We start from the raw sequence: 17,428 nt of genomic DNA on the forward strand, positions 1-17,428 counted from the left end.
GATGCTTTCTTGGATATTCGCGTGCAGCTCAATGAAAACGTTATGCACCGGCAATTTCGACGCGATGTTAACGAAGGCGAAGGGGGTAGTAACGCGGTGAAGCAAACTATGTTTTTAACGATGACTCCGAATGAGACGACAAGGTATTTCGCTTTTTTTTCCCTCCACGCGAGAGTCTCCGTTTCGTTTCTCTCCTTCTGGAAAACAGTTTAATTCGTTAAATGGTCTAAGTGTATCTGCGCACGCAACGTTTTCACTTGGTACGACCTAGTTAAGAGCACGTCCGGCGTATATCGAATTGAACAGGATGAAAAATGTCAAGGATACAAGGGACACTAGGAATGAAGCATCGAATTAGGAAGCATCAAATGAATTAAATGATTAATTGGATAAAGAAATTGTGCCTAACGCGGGTAACGGTGTACGTTAATTTGCCGATTCATCGGTTCTCCTTTTTCGATGACATGATTATATCGGCGCGTAGAGGAAAACGTTTGTTCGATCTTCCATCGAAAAGTGGAACGTACATTGTCACATTAATTATAATAGCTGAGGCAAACGTTTCAGGAATCCCAAATTTCATGTCAGAAACATAACTGTGTATCGAATGCTCGATAAGTAACGAGAAATGCAGTTATACATTCAATCGTACATATGTGACGATGATCATTCTCTATCAGTAATGGTAATTTTAAACTACCTTGATTGACATTCGAAAAGATTTTTTTGTGACGTTTCAAAATCACATTTCGAGGCCTGTCTCATGCGTGAGGTTTATTCTGAATATCGTGTATATTCCCCGATATAATCACGAAATTTGACGTAAATAATTAAGGCAGCCTAGAAAGTAACAGCTGGAACAACGGATCCTTAGCTCGCGATCTCTCGCCACTTAACGAATGAACGATTTTATAGTATCGTAAATACAGGATAATTCCAAGTATGTATAAGCTCGTGCCAATAACACACTTTATGTTTTATTGCGCTTCCTGTTATCAAATATATCAATGACCGTAAACCGTGGCTCAAGGCGCTTTCTACATTAGACGTATTGTTTGGAGACTCTTGATTCGGTTCGCGCAGCTGGCGCGCGAAAATCTCATGCCGGTTCCACGACATTGTATTGTTTTGCGCCTTTCATTTTCAATCTTATTCGAAACGGGGCAATTGGTGAGAAATTAGAACCGGGAAACGATGAACGATGGGAGCATCGAAGCACATCGGTCGGTGCGTAGATGGTTGGTCTACGCGCCCACGCGCGAAAAGAAACAACGGAACAACGATACGGACGAAATGCGGTTAGACCGGTCGAATTAAGTCCGTATAAAGAATGAACATTAGAAAGACGAGGACAATTGTCGCGAGACGCCCGTGTAAGAACGGCAAAACTCGCTTGGATGCGCTGGTGGGAGATAAAATCCCGGGGGGAGTGCCGTGATTATGACGCGTTCCGCGGAGGTGAATTCTGCTCTCTACTTTCGTCCACCGAGTGGTTGTCTAGGTGCAAAGCGACTGCTCTCAAATCAATGGTATGAAAATAGTTACGATGGTGTACATACGCCGACCAGGTGGGGGAAATATCGCCCAGTACGGAGGTATACCTGGCTAGATATATAGAGCTAGGGCAGGGCTTCCGTTACGTACAGTCTACGTAGAGTGCTCACAGCTGTACACGCATCTCGCAGTGGTACGCAGCGTGTTAAATTAATCAGAAATCGGTAGCCGCGTGCGGACGCAAGGACTTTCTGGCTGGAAGAAGCGAAGGACGAGACGTTTGATTTTTCCTTAGTGGAAGGTACAGTGTCTTGATTGAGGTTTGCGTAGTTTGAACCTTTAGTGATTGTATTAAGTGATGGATTTTGTACACATTTTGTGATAAAGATATATTTTAAACTGATGAGTAGATGAAGTAAATTCATAAATAGACGAAAAAAATGTACGAATAATATAATTTCGAAGGATCATACTTGGGTAGAAATTATATTTTGAAAAGTTATCAATTATAAGTGCCATGAGCAACTTTAGCAAAAATTGGAACCTTTTTTAAGTTTATTTAAGATAAATTTTTAATAATAATTTGTAATGAGACGTAAACTTTTTTTTCTCTTTGATCTGAAATTTAAAACGTATGTTATGCGTTACATTTTTTCATTATGCACTATTAAAATGTAGGATCAAATTTTGTTAATGAATTAATTATTAAATAATTATGAATTCATTATTAAATAAAATTTTTTTGTTAATTTATTCTTATTAATTATTTTTCGCAGATATTTATTTCAAAAACATGAAACAGTTTGCACACTACGTATGTCTGGCTGTACTTGTGACGGCGGTCTCTGCGAGATCGGCCGAAACTAATCCTACATCCAATTCCATTAATGAACAACAAACCGCAAGGTCAAGTGGACTTGGTGTATTTGGAGAGTTGCGTTACGTCTATCAAGTGTACAAAGAATGCACCGGCGCGGAACTGAGTCCTTGTCTGAAGTTAAAACTTTTATCGGCCATGGATAGGATCTCTCGGAGCGTTCAATTGAATGTAGCCGATGGCGTTACCCTGGTTCATGACGAATCAGCTGCCAACGAATCCGAGCCAGAAAAATCTGTTCAAGAAATTGAAGCCAGTTTACCGCGAGCGTTAGAAGACAAGGAAGATGCTCTTAATAACATGATTTTCGACAAGATTGTTAAATTCTTTCAAAGTCACACTCTAAAACTAAGATTGCCAAACGTGGAGGAATTCCAACGTAGTCTCACAGAAGAAGGTAAGAAAACCAGCATTCTTAATAATGTTAGCAAATGTATATAAATTAATAATAGTTAGATATTTAAATATTATTTTTGAAATGTTATTACTTTAATTTATCTCACATATTCTTGTTCTATTTATAATATATGTTCAACAGAATTGGAATTTAATTTTTTCGAAATGATAAAATTAATTTAAATTGATAAAAACACATAAAATTTTGTCATTTTATATTTGATTAAATATTTTTCGTTAAACATTAATTATTACGGTATCTTCTCTAGGTCGCAAGAAGAAGAATAAAATGGGTCTTCTTGCTATTCCTCTGTTAATTGGCGGTACATTGGTACCTTTGGCTCTTGGCGCTCTCGCCCTGTTAGCTGGCAAAGCGCTGATAGTGAGCAAACTTGCGCTAGTACTTGCTGCTATCATCGGATTAAAGAAACTTGTGTCAGGAGGTGGCCACGACCACGGACACGAAGTCGTTCAAGTCGGCGGAGGACACGGATCGAGCGGATGGGGAAGATCTGGGCAAGATCTGGCCTATTCCGCGTACAAACCAACCTAGGAAAAGAAAAATATTACATTCTCATCGTGGCATCTCTTTAATCTCATCCCTTTCTCTCTCTCTTAACCCTCGCAAAATATTTTCTTCTCTGTTGTCGCGCGTAACTTGTATTTATTTTCATCCTGTAAACATATAATTCGATCTCTTCTCACTGTATTCTCCCGTTGTGTTCACTTTATGATCATTGCACACACGAGAACGCTCCTACACGGATCATCCTCAGTATTTATTGTTACACGCGTAGCGATACGCTTACCGCGTCACATGTGTGAACACAATATGTATATTTATAAATACGCAAATAAATTAAGATTATAATTAAATCGAACGATCGTACATTATTTCCTCATCTTATTTCGCAACTGATGAAATCTTGCGTTTCGTGAAATGAAATTTGCACAGCGCGTGCGAATGGATAGTTAATTATCTCGATAGCTCGCTACGTGTTAATTGCGTGTGATTATAATATTTAAATGAAATTTAGCACTCGCGTGATAAAATTCCATCGTCGTTCCTTCGTTCGTTGCGAGATGCTTAAAATTCGGGTGAAACTAACGGAAGTCACCGATACGCTAAAATCGTAGAGCCACGAAGAGAGAGGCAACATGCGAAAAAAAGAAGAAGCGAGAAGGATGCGAGATAAGACGGCGGGGATGAGGCCCGCGAAAGAACTGGAGCCTGACCGACTGATGGCCCGACGATTCGGGACTCGATCGAAAGTAAGCTCAACGAGACGCGATAGAAAATGGAGGGACGTGCGAAAACCGGAGGTAAAGAGGCGAGACAAACATGCGAGACAGAGAAATGCTTTTACACAAACATAGATCCACTCGTGTCTATTTGGACGACGATTTAACGTCCCGATGCAGGCGACATGAATGGACATACGTCTTGGAGTGTCCGGTTATCTCTCCGAGAAAAATGGAGAGAGACCATCGATTTCATGGCGAGCGACAGTATAGGTACCTAGAGGGAACCGAGGGGGGAGGGAGCGGCATCACCTACATACGAGAAACGCACGAATGAAATCTGACGTGTTCGCGCGGGGGCACCTTACGCACTTGTTTGATGCGTCCGCGACGATCGTGTGCGTATTCGAGCGTGGCTACCACACGCGCGAGAGCGCGAGAGAGTTTCTGCGTGCACGTAAGACGGACGTACACGCGGAGACCAGTCGGTGGACACACACTTCGGGAAGTAAACCAGGCCGAGCAGACCGATCGGGCCAGTCAGCATCCGCGCGGAGTCTTTTCAAGGTGCGCCTAACACTCTCTACCGTACCTGAGAAAAAGTCGATGCCTGTCTTTCCCGGTACCCGCGAGTCCATGTCTTTCTTCTTCCTCTCTTTCTCTCTACGTTCGATCTCACCAATCGACTTCTCCTGTCGTATCCAGACCCGAAAATTCGTGAATCTTGAAGAACGCATCTCTGTTTCAGGTGGTACCGTTTCTGATACGTCGACGAGACCCTTCTACAAATCAAGTTCCCGAAAGTTGCCTCGATGAATCGAGATCCCGAATCTCTCGTCTTCTTTTCCTCATCTTCCTGGAGAGTTTTTTTAATTGCTAGATATCTCGATATTGTGCATTTTCAGAGTAAGAGTATACATTTCGCCAATTTTCACTCCATCTCATTATTCATGCCGTGATATTCCGTGATAGAAATTCGTAATTGTACAGTAGTCGTAATTGTATGGCAATGTAAAATAGGCTGAAGAGTGAACCGTGAGTGTCCTCGTATGTAGGTCGTCACGCGGGAATTAGCACTAACTGAGTTTACATTAAGCACAAATTTATTCACGTGAAAGTACTAATATCGCTACTTTCTTCGGTGGCGCGTAAACAATTTAGAACAGTGCGTAGACGACAGACGATACCCGTATTTACGATATCGCGCGTTGTTATTACGAAGTAGTTATTAATCATTTAAATTTCTTGCTTTTCATCATTTACGAGTCCTATCATGAATGTATTATTCCGATGACTGGTTTCATTCATCGCTGCAGTTTCATTACCTTTTTAATGGCCCGTCTCATCTTAAATGAGTCGTATGCAGAGAGGAGCTAATTGCTAGGCAAAAAACCACAGAATTACGTGTGAACGTGGACGAAAAAAGAGGAGGCGAGAAAGAAAGGTGAGAACTTTCGTTTCGTTCATTCAACAAGGTGTGCAAGGTGCAAAACTTCTTCTCTCTCTTTCTCCTTTCTGTACTGTACTTCGTGCTTACAACGATAAAACGGAAAAAAGCAAAATAGATCAATACCACTAACCCGCATAACGATATACAATAGCGTGCAAAATAATATACCTGCATATATGTTTCACTTATTTTTTGTATCGTACCTGCAAGAAGAGAATACGCTCTAATGATGTGTAGGTAGTCAATGAATATAAAGACAGAAACGAGTTTTGTCAATCATAGCAAAGACGTTTTCCTTCTTCTTCCGTCGCTTTTTAGCCTTTGATCGCTTCGTAAGCATCAACGAAGCGATGGATGCAAAGATGGAGCCAACAGAGATGGTAGAAGACGAGACGAGGAACAACATGGAGAGAAGCAGAACGAGAAGAAGATCGAGAACTCTCAGATACGAAGGCTTCACTTCGTGGGGGCCTTGACCTGACCTCGATCCTCGGACGAGTTCACTCTCGCCGGCGTCGACGAGAGGAAAGTGTTCCATCAGCAAGAGCGCGCATGGCTACCACCCGGTTCAATGTATCGGATTAGCGCTTTAGTTTGCGATGCTGTGTATTTATGCGATCCGATTCGTCGTATATATGTAATACGTATGCGAAGGGGAAACTTTCAGATTTTGCTTGCTTGTGGTAAGTGAAGCACGTGGACGCCGATGCGTCTGCAATATAAAATCTGATGAGCGGATAGAATAAACGAGTGATACACTAAGAAAAAACTTAGCGGAAACAAAGTGAAAGTTTCTTGAGATCCGCTATATATTATATATCATATCGCGAGATCACAAATATTTGAGAAAAGGAAAGCAATAGTACGTAGATTTATTTCTATTTTAGAGTACAAAAATACGCAGATAAATCTGCGTTTACGTTATTTTTTATATATTACGATAATTTACGAAATCTTTTCAAATTGTGTATTTTTGATAGAATTTCTGTCAATTAAGATAATTATACATTAAATATTTAAGATATTAAGATATATAAAAAAATTCTCAACACTTTAAATATATTACAAACAATAAAAATTTTTCAAAAACTTGTAGAAAATTTTAATGTTCCAATCTGCGTTTACGTTATTTTTCATTACAAAATCTCGTTAAATTGTCGTAATTTTGATAGAATTTCTGCCAATTAAAATTATTATACGTTGAATATTCAAGATATTAAGACATACAAAAAAATTCTCAACATTTTAAATATACTACAAACAATAAAAATGTTTTAAAAACTTGTAGAAAATTTTAATTTTTCAATCTGCGTTTACGTTATTTTTTATTACGATAATTTACAAAATTTTTTTAAATTGTCGTATTTTTTATAGAATTTCTGTCAATTAAAATAATTACACATTGAATATTTAAAATATTAAGACATATGAAAAAATTCTCAACATTTTAAATCATATTACAGACAATATAAATTTTTCGAAAAAACTTATATAGAAAATTTTAATATTCCAATCAGATCGCTTCAAAACTTTTCTTGATTTTAATATTTATTAGACTGCTTTAGTCACGTACTATTCATTTAAATACTCAGTTGCCTGTTAAAATACCGATGCATTTTTACAAATTTTTTGATAAGAAGCGTGAGAAGGCAATCTGGACCGATGCAGAGATTCGGTTGACCACCTTCGGGCCCGAACAGGCGGTCAACGCGGAGAAAGTCAGCCGCCCATCTTTTCTTCGCGCATGGATACATCGGCAGAGCGAGTTATAAAATACTCCTGGATGTCTCCTTCGTTTTTTCATCCTTTTTTTTCTAGGCAAGAAATCTTCGGGTCACGATGACGTTGAGGTGAAGCGAGGCGAGGCGAGGCAAGGCGCGGCTCGTACTCCTGAAAGAAGTCTGGCTTAGGCCCAACTCACACACATGATCGGGGACCACGTCGATGCGTCCACGCACATTCCATGTGAAAAACCGTTAAACGTTCCGCGCGACAGCCATTGGAATACATTAATTTCAAAGACCATTGACTAGTTATAGTATCGGCCAGCGCCGGCACCGTACCATCTAGAAGAAGATAATTTTAATTTACATCTTTAGCTTTTAGAATAAATACGACGAATGCAATAGAAAGCGAGAAGAAAATTGCAGATGAATAAGGGATGAAGACTCGATAGCAATGCAATATTACGAGATATTTAATCAAAAAATAACTGTTATTAATTGAAATCGAGACATATTATTAGAGAAGCGGTTTAAAATTATATTAAAAATGAGAAACCCCATAATGAAGATGAACAGATGAGTAGTGGTAAAAGTGTTAAAATCGCGATTTCATGTAATAAGTCGTGCGACGCTGGCTGATAGCTAGCGATCACGCAAGGGTTTAAACCATCGCAGGCTCGTATAACATATTATAAACACATTATAAACACATTGGAAAGTTGTATGTGGAGGCGTATGAACGAAGCATCATCTAGTAGTGATAGTACAGAAATATCCTGTATGATATACCTTGTCGAAAGCGAAATCGTAAACCAACTTATGCCGAGTGCTTGGCCAAATAAAACGCGTCACTTCTCTCTATCAGTGCAATATTAGATCCTTCGTTGACGCAATATTTTTCAAAGAGATTTCCAGAATAAACTACTTATAACTCGCAATGCGTTTAATAGCGCATAATCATGTAGGAGAAAAAGAGAGAGACGCAATTCAATAATAAAAATAAATGTCGAGACAGTCTCTTATCTTGTCCTAGAAACTAATTATGACAAGTGACTCAATTGAACAAGTCATTTCAAGAATCACCCGGACAGACGCCAAATAATATATGCTACCGCAGATAATTCATCTTTAATGCATAAGCACTGCACATGTGTCCCTCTTTGAAAGCTCTGACAAGTAGGCAGTTTCTGTCGCAGCTGCTATATATCTTCACCGATATATTTATCTTGTAAGAAAGAGATATCTAAAATATATCTAAATTCTTTGACAAGAGCAGTTTTGTAGATTTCTCGGATTGTTTATATGCAAAACGCGAAATCTGAAATTAATAAGAATTGCAATGATGATCGATTGTACTTATTTCCGCTTTCAATGTGGATATTCAAAGAACACCCACATTCCACCTTCTATCGTTTGGTATCGGTACTTTTGGTGCCTTTGACCTGTGTCGAAACGTCTCTCTCGATTCGATCGTGCTCCGATCTCGTCCGCAGGAAGAGGCCAGTGGTGCGTAGGCACACATCATCTTTCTCTCATTTTTTTCTCTCTCTCTTTCTTTTCTCGTTTTCTCCCTCTTGCATTATGCGCGCATGTGTGTGCGTTTTACGCATACAGGGCGGATTTGTCGGGAGTCAACACACCCGTTGTGTACACAAACGACTTAAGTAAGTAAGCACACACAGGTAGACAGGAGAGGAGAACCAATGGAGAAGGATCGGTGGTGTGCAGGCGCGTCAACGAGAGACGCACACGACAAGAACGGAATGACCGCCTGAAGAAGAACCAATAGCTCGTATGGATTGTAACCCGGCGGGGGCCATCCGGTGGGGGCCATCAAAATTTCAAAAACGTACGCGGGCCCCTTTCGCGACGAGGATAAAAGGCAGCAATCGCGATTCTTTCGGGCAGTGTCGATACGATCGCCGTACTCGTTCGAGCGTTAACGTGTAAGAGAAAAGGGAGACGAGAGAGAAGAGAAGGAGAGGAAGTGAAGGAGAGCAAGTTTCGACAAGTTGGAATAATCGGTTCGATTTCGTCGGTCCTCTTTTCGTTGTCCGGAAGTTCGGAAAGAATCAACATGTACAAATTGGCAATAATCGGCGCACTCTTCGTGGTATCCACCCTCGCTGCACCGGCATCGCAGGATGCGGAAGTGGCACCGCCCTCGATCATCGAGGAAGCTCTCGACGTGTACGCTTCTTGTTCCGGAGAGTCGAACGTCGCGGTGTGTCTTAAGTTGAAGGCCCTGCGCTATGTTGATCGAGTTGTCCGCTCGGCTGACATCGAAGTCTTCGATGGGTTCAAGATCGTGCAGACCGAGGAGGCTAAGAACAGGTAAGGGACAGAGCGAGGATTTGCTCAGGATAGTGATCGCTACGTTTTATGGTGATCGAGCATTAAAATGACGATAATCGACATCGAGTGAAACTGAGACGTGAGAAACGCGACAGGTGAATTCGTGTGGTGAATTAATACTTGATATTTCGATTGAATAATTGTATTTATAAATATTGTATTACTTTTTGTACAATGCCAAAGTGTATAAGATCATAATATAAAAAACATAGACAAAGCAATTATTGCAATTGGATCGAATTAATTAATTCCTTTATAAGATTCAATTTGGATTTATTTGAAATATAATTAGCATGAGATAATTCATAAATTTATTATTCCAACGATAAACTGTTAATTTTGAAATTAACTTTCTGTATTCTTACTTTAATCGTTTTAATCAATGAACGATGCTACTTTACTATGCAAGAAACTTAAATGTCCGGTCATAAAATTAGCATAGAAAGTTGTTAACGAACGTCGGAGGATATTTCGAAACACTTATGCAAATGATGAAGCGCACACTTCTTTCTTTTCAGCCGAGCTGACAATGCAAGGTCTCTTAATGACATTGAAAATACCTTACCAGTTGAGACAGAAGCCAAAGAAGCTGCAATTGATCAAGCCCTTGTAGATAGAGCTGCCAAGTTCTTATCTACACACACTGTCGAATTAAGCCTCCCGGAAGACGTTGCCCGTTCCTTTGACGAAGGTAAAATTAAATTAAATTAAAAGAAAAAAACATATATAATATTTATTTAAATATATAAAAATATTTTTACACTTTAAACTATAAAATTCCGTTATACTTTTGATAAGCTAGCTGTAGAATACGTCTTATTATTAAAGATAGAAAAAATTAAAATATCCACATTATTAAAAAAATTAAATATACACATTATTAAAAAAAACAACAGATTTATATTTTGGAATTTTGCTTATGTTTTAGCTCGTGGTAAGAAGAAGAAGATCGTTAAATCCCTGTTGCCCATCCTTCTCCTTCTGAAACTTAAGGCTGCTGCCCTTATTCCAATTGCCCTTGGTGCTTTGGCTTTGATCGCTGTTAAGGCTCTCATCATCGGCAAGATTGCCCTCGTCATCAGCTTAATCATCGCCCTTCAGAAATTGCTCGCTTACAAGAGCCAAAGTTATGAGGTAGTCGCTCATCCCGTCCATGATTACGGACACGAGGTGCACCACGATCATCATGGCTGGGCGAGATCGGCGTCCGGCTCTGATCTCGCATATAACGCGTACAAACCCGCTGAATAGCCCAATGTCACGTACAACCTTTCTTCCTTCTAACTTTCTACCTTCATTCGCCAAAGTGATCATCCTTAACCCGGCGATCACACCTGAGGGAGGCGTGGCTCAACTTCTCAGGGATCCGCTCGACAAGCTCAGCTCGACAACGCGGACTTATCGACACAAGAACGACTAGATCGAACGTAATTTTACGCGGACAGGTAAATTACGACTGTTAAACGAGGACGACTACTGGATTTTTTGTGCGGATTGCATCTTTAATCAATCACGCGACTCGACGACTTGACAATACCCAAGCCGACAATTGATAGAGATGCTATCAATCGCCATAGATGAAATTTCGACGTACATTACGATGATTTTACGACGGAACTCATCATTTTTTATCCACCACGACGAAAGACGGTATCCAGAGATTATGAGAATCTCAAGATTCTCAAAATAGTGGAACCTGACAGAATGATAGAAATCACGCCCCCTCAATCATACACTCGTGCGGTATCCTTTCAGAGTTATCCGTGTCTATCGTACGCGGAACGAACTCGTAGTCAATACTCGCGCGGGACCACCAGATTTAATCCAATGATTATTTATATATCGATCATCCCGTTGAGATCATTATGTGTAACTTATCATATTATTTATAAATAAATTGTAATTTTGTATAATATTAAAAATTTGTGTTTTTAGTTTTATTTTCCTCATTTTCCATTCCACGAAAATATCCTCTATTACAGAAAATATGAATCTTGCCTAATATATGACTATTTTGTATCATTCTTATATTAATATTTTATATCAATTATTAATATATCAATTATAAAATATTAATATAAAAATTATATAAAATATATATAAGTATTTTTATAATATAAAAATCTGAAAAACATGAAATATTAGAGAAAAAGCAAAAAAAAAGAAGATAAACGATTTGCAGACATGATTTTATAATAAAGTTATATAGAAAAAGAGGATTTTCAAAAGAAAAAACATTTAAAATTAACAATCTGTATCTTTTAACAGAAATAATGTATAATCCGCCGAAAATAAACTTAATCAATATCTTATTCAAATATTGTATCTTCAGATTTCATTTGTGTCCTAGATTCATTATACAAATTCGATAATTATATTCGCGCTACATACGCTCTCTCAATTTTCTTTGTCCAGTTAGGAAGCTTGTCTCATCAATCTGACGATATAACGATCTTTCCGACGCTCCATTCTTCGACTGGCGGAAATTACTCTCCTCGATGCATCCGGTGTATCAAGCGTATTATGCGCACGAAATACGAACCAAGTATACTTTCGCTGCTTGTAAAATCTTCAGAGTGAAACCAATTGTTCTGTCGTGTGTGAACGCCCCCTTGTCGTCTATATAGGAGAGCCACAGGTACAGAATGAACAGTATTTTACGGGACCTTCATTGCTCTACGTCTTTTCGGCGTGATGGAAACAGGACACTCTGTTGATTTTAAAACAGTAAAAAAATAATGTTATAATAATTCAAAAATGTGTGAAAAATATTCTAGAAGCTAAGTTCTAGATGCTTTTAAAATGCACATTATTTTATATTGTTGACGGTTTTTTGATCCTCCGAAACGGAATAACTTCAGTTGTGCAAAAGCTTCCTATATAATTTTTTTAGTTTATTTCAAATTTTTTATCAACTTTCTGTGTCCAATGTTTCATTTAATCTGAATACGCTTGAAAGAGTGGTCAAATTGATATGTCGAGGATGAAAAACAAATTCCGTTATCTATGTCTGCTTATTCTCATATCAACGAGTTTTACAGTGATCATGGAACCCAAAGAGCATATCACTTTGGATAACGAACATTCCTATAGCTTCAATGAAGCTTTCGGTACATGTCTATCGAAGAAGGAACACGGCACATTTGAATGCGTGAATCGTGGTATTTTATGTGCTTTACAATCCTGGCACGATAAGGACACTTTGGAATTTGGCAAGATGCGACTGGATCGAGCGGAAGGTTACAGCAGAGATTTTTTAAATTTAGATTACGATCCGAAGGATTTCGGAAATATCGTGAAGGCAGCCGCCAAATTGATGGAACGCCGAAATATCAAGTGGAATCTCGATAATCTATATCCTGGATTGCAAATGCGCGTCGGACCAATGTTAAACGGAGATGGAATACTGGAATTTGCTCTCGATAAAAGAGCTGCTTCGTTCGACGACAGGCAGACTGGCGGTCCAGGTAAAAAAACTGTAATATTAAATATATTATCGAATTTAAATTAACCATTTTTCAATTGCTCAATTAAACAAGTTCCTTTTCGCCCAGAAATTTTATGTTGAAAACTGATTCGAATTTATGAAAAAAATTTGTCCTAAATGCTTAATTATTGCTTTATCTGAAAATTTATTCGTAGTAAGATACGTAGAGATAAATATTTAAATATATTTTTATTCTTTCTTTATTCTTCCAACATTAAATATATTATCGAATTTAAATTAACCAATTTATTTGCTCAATTAAACAAGTTCCTTTTCCCCGCAGAAATTTTATGTCGAAAACTGATTCGAATTTATGAAAAAAATTTGTCCTAAATGCTTAATTATTGCTTTATCTGAAAATTTATTCGTAGTAAGATACGTAGAGACAAATATTTAAATATATTTTTATTCGTTTTTTGTTTATATATTCTTTCAATATTCTTCACGTACGTATACCTATGTCTTATATAATAACTATGAATAATGTAATTTAAGAGTTACGCATTAGTATTACAGATTCTTTTACAAAAGAATGATTATGTAAAATAGAATGCAAAATGCTTGCTTTAAAAAATTGCAGCTTGTTACATGCAGAATTACCTGTCTTGTTACCTTAGCACAGAATCAAACCTTACGCTCAGGTTCTTGTCCTGGATAAGCCGTTACGTGTGCCAACTGATTTCAAGAACGTCCTCCAGTAGGCAGCACGGCCAAGGCTACGTAACTGGTTGTAAATTCAAGGGCAATTTCTATCTTTTCAGGAAGACAGTTAACCAGACATATATTACTGCCATTTCTCTTGGGTTTCAAATTCAACTTGGCATCTCTAATTCCGCTTATGTTTGGTTTGCTGCTGATTGTGACCAAGAAGGCTCTGCTATTGACGAAAGTGGCGCTATTTCTAAGTGGTCTCTTAGGATGGAATAAGCTCTTTTCCGGAACATCTGCAACGTCTTACCCGGCGAACGCGTTCAATGACTTTCATACTTACGGATATGAACATGAAATACCAGCAGATGTTTATTCCCATTATGAGTATCATTATCCGCAGCGACCTTACAAAAAAACGTTACAAGACTATACTCCTTTTGATCAGCATGTCATTAGAGAAGTAGTCAATGTTTATGAAGGAAATAATGACTCGGGGCAAAATAGAAAAAATGCAAAGAATTTTGTTTGGACTCAAAATTAATTAATCGTACGATTTAAATATATATAATAAAATTTGAATAAATTACATAAACCTGTGAGAGTGAGTTACAAAAAGCAGAGTAGGTGAAGCACGTCAAATTTTCGAGTAATTTATAATTCAAAAATGGCTATTTCGGTAAATTTTATGAATTTATTATGGAAGAATCTAATTGAAATATTTCTGTCAATGACATCGTATAATACTAATCTTCATCTTTTAAATCCATTTTCAATTGCCGTTGCACGATTTTTTTTGGTGAGATATAGTATGAGTAAATTATAAGAAAATTTACGTTAAAAAAATTTACATAGACACCAATATGGAATCCAGAACCATATTAGATCCGCCATCCTAAAATTTGAAAAGATTTACATCTGTCAGGTTCGATTGTCAAAAAAAATCCTGTAGAAACATATTTAATACAGTTGTTACACATTTTGATTGAAATCATTAAATTTTTCTAAATTTTATTGTGATTCTGATCATTATATTGAATGACAGGTTCATGGCGTTCAAAAATTTATATTTTTACCCAAATTTTGATTCGTGGTAAGGCAGAGAGGTAAAACGGTTGATTTGGAATAGCTCATTGAATCATTATGCATGACCAGTCTTATAACTTGTACGTCTCAGTGAAAAAAAATTGTGCGGCGGCAATCGAAAGTAGAAGACTAATATTGAAAGGTGAAGACTAATATTATACGATGCCAGAAATATTTCAAAAAATTAAATTCCCTCATAATAAATTCATGAAATTAATCGAAATAGCCATTTTTGAGCTATTTAACCACAAATTACTCAAAAAATCTATCAGATTCACCTACTTTACCTTTTGTAATTAACCAAACTTAAAATTTCGCAAGACTGTGATTATCAATGTTTAAAAAAATCACATGATTTAAAATAACTGTTTTAGATTTAAATTTAGATCTCTAATACTTCACTGAATTATTTTAAAATATAAGAAATGTTTTATCAATTATTCTGATATTCATAGAAATAAATTTTGTGGAGAATTTAGATTTGTTGATATAATTTGATTTATTTTATGATATTCGATTAATTTAAGCATTTTTTTATTTACAATATTCACACATTCATTATACATATAAGTAGATAAAAATTGTCACTAGTTTTATTGAATATAATATTAAATGTTTCAAAAAACCAGTATACTACTTTTAAATGATTAAACAATATTAAAAAAGAAAAAATATTTATTTTAAATAAAAAAAGATAGAATAATTATAGTACGTTTTTTATAATAAATTATCATTATATTGTTACTACATTTTATATGCTACCATCCATTAATTATATAATTAAATATGTGCGTGTGTAAGTAATAAAACTGATTCAAGCATATTAAGAAGCACTTTATTTCTCTTATTAAATTTAGATTTACATAATAGCATAATATAATATTTTTTCTTATAAATATTGATTTATTTTATTCATGAAACTAAATTACATAACTATATCACATAATATAACATTAACTTTTAACTTCTTACTTTTGTTAAAAATCATACTTTTATTTTATTATTATTATATATTATTATATCAGATAGTTTTTATTAATATGACGTATAATCTCTTGAAACAAATTGCAAAGAAGAGATGCATTCGATTATTACAGCATGTCTAAATCACTTTTTTTTCTCTGCATTGTGTAATGATCTTTCTAACGAATTCACTGTCAGTTTCAAATACCTGTCTATTAATTCAAAGAATCCCAAGAATTGTCATTGGGATCCTGGTGTTTTCACTTAGTGATGCCATTAGTCTCGACTCATTATTGTATCATCTTTTTTTTCGGTCGTCTAACTGTACCGGTAATTCTCTTTTCAATCTTACCTTACACCATCCGCAGGAGCGGTAATGGTTACATCCGGGAAATGCATTTACTCATAAAGAAAAATACTACCGTGTCTTTACGGTCATGCGAGTATATGTATGGCCACATGTGTATAACACTCTTTGTCAAGTTTAACAACTGAGGCGAGAATCGCATGATATAATAACAGATATAAAAATTTCTTGTTTGCTTAATTATTTGTCTAATAAAGATGTATGTAGTCTGAAAAATAAATAATAATAATAATATAAAGGAGAAACTTTTATTAAAAGTACATGTTTACAAGTACAGACTTCTTTGACGGCTAGGAAAAGTGGATTACACGGAAATATAATACTTTACGAGGAATGGCAATGTTACTGTTGAGATAGTACTATTCGGTAAAGAGACCGTGACAAAACCTTACGTTTGTACGTATGCTTTCTTCTTAATAATTACTCCTACTATGTCATTAGAATCGTGGAGAGTGAAGTAGATAATGAATACCTCCTATAATCGATGTCGCTGTGTAATCGGAATTCACCAAGATGATGTGGAATTGAGCTGCTATGATAAATAGCTTACGTCCGAAAGAGAATTAAATGCATTGAATACAGTGGACAGCGTTAATCAAATCCATTATTGTTGTAATTGCTGTTTCTTTCCAAATGTAGCTCGTCACGGAGCGTAATCTGTGTCGAATTAACAGTATCTTAAGTGCTACGTCAAGTTCCTTGGCCTTGATTAATCATCATATATTGTATAATATACATATAAAATTTATACTTGATATAATAATTTCCATTTTTTTGCAATAATTATGTAATAACTAAATAACTAAATATGTAAACTTTTATAGCGAAATATATTTCCTTCTCATTCACTGCATTTTTTAAAAATGTACATTTCTTTCTACGTCAAAATGTGTAACACAAAAATATATTAATCAAAATAAAATAAAATAACAAAAGTAAAAAAGACAAGGTAAAATACTTCTTGAAGATATTTATAGATTGACATTAAGGATAATTGCTCGTATTCTTATCTACTTGTACAATATTCGACAATCTCTTTAATAGCAAATATTGTTGTAATCTCTCAGAAATCTTCTACGATCTCTAATTAATATAATTCAATTGTCCCTATAATTAAAAATTTAACAATCAAAAATTTTACTGCTCTTTTTACTACAATAAATAAATCAATAATAATCATTAAACTATTTTAAATATCTGAGAAAGAGATAAAAAAGAGATTTGCATTAACTTTTTGATGCATAGTGGTATGAAAAATGTTTCATTTTTTTAGTACTTGAACGTGCTTGGTGGAGACGTTATTCATACACGTATTATCTTTAAATCGTGAAATTACTAC

At 36.2% G+C, this 17,428-nt stretch overlaps 3 protein-coding genes across 3 annotated transcripts; all 3 read left to right on the forward strand.

Annotated features, from left to right (window-relative positions):
- Positions 1-1,646: 1,646 nt before the first annotated feature.
- On the forward strand, positions 1,647-3,615 carry LOC105254624. The gene is made up of 3 exons (XM_011263413.2): positions 1,647-1,795; positions 2,271-2,768; positions 3,037-3,615. The coding sequence occupies exons 2-3, from the start codon at positions 2,288-2,290 to the stop codon at positions 3,318-3,320; spliced, it is 765 nt and encodes a 254-aa protein (XP_011261715.2). The 5' UTR covers positions 1,647-1,795; positions 2,271-2,287; the 3' UTR covers positions 3,321-3,615.
- Positions 3,616-9,071: 5,456 nt separating this feature from the next.
- On the forward strand, positions 9,072-11,116 carry LOC105254622. The gene is made up of 3 exons (XM_011263410.3): positions 9,072-9,517; positions 10,057-10,229; positions 10,467-11,116. The coding sequence occupies exons 1-3, from the start codon at positions 9,261-9,263 to the stop codon at positions 10,787-10,789; spliced, it is 753 nt and encodes a 250-aa protein (XP_011261712.1). The 5' UTR covers positions 9,072-9,260; the 3' UTR covers positions 10,790-11,116.
- Positions 11,117-12,225: 1,109 nt separating this feature from the next.
- Positions 12,226-14,268, forward strand: LOC112639547. Its single transcript, XM_025413922.1, has 3 exons — positions 12,226-12,265; positions 12,580-13,005; positions 13,787-14,268. Coding segments are annotated over exons 1-3 (858 nt in total). The 5' UTR covers positions 12,226-12,264; the 3' UTR covers positions 14,218-14,268.
- Positions 14,269-17,428: the final 3,160 nt, after the last annotated feature.

This window comes from Camponotus floridanus, unplaced genomic scaffold (genome assembly GCF_003227725.1).
Source record: "Camponotus floridanus strain SB8 unplaced genomic scaffold, Cflo_v7.5 scaffold71, whole genome shotgun sequence".
Classification (NCBI taxonomy): domain Eukaryota; kingdom Metazoa; phylum Arthropoda; class Insecta; order Hymenoptera; family Formicidae; genus Camponotus; species Camponotus floridanus.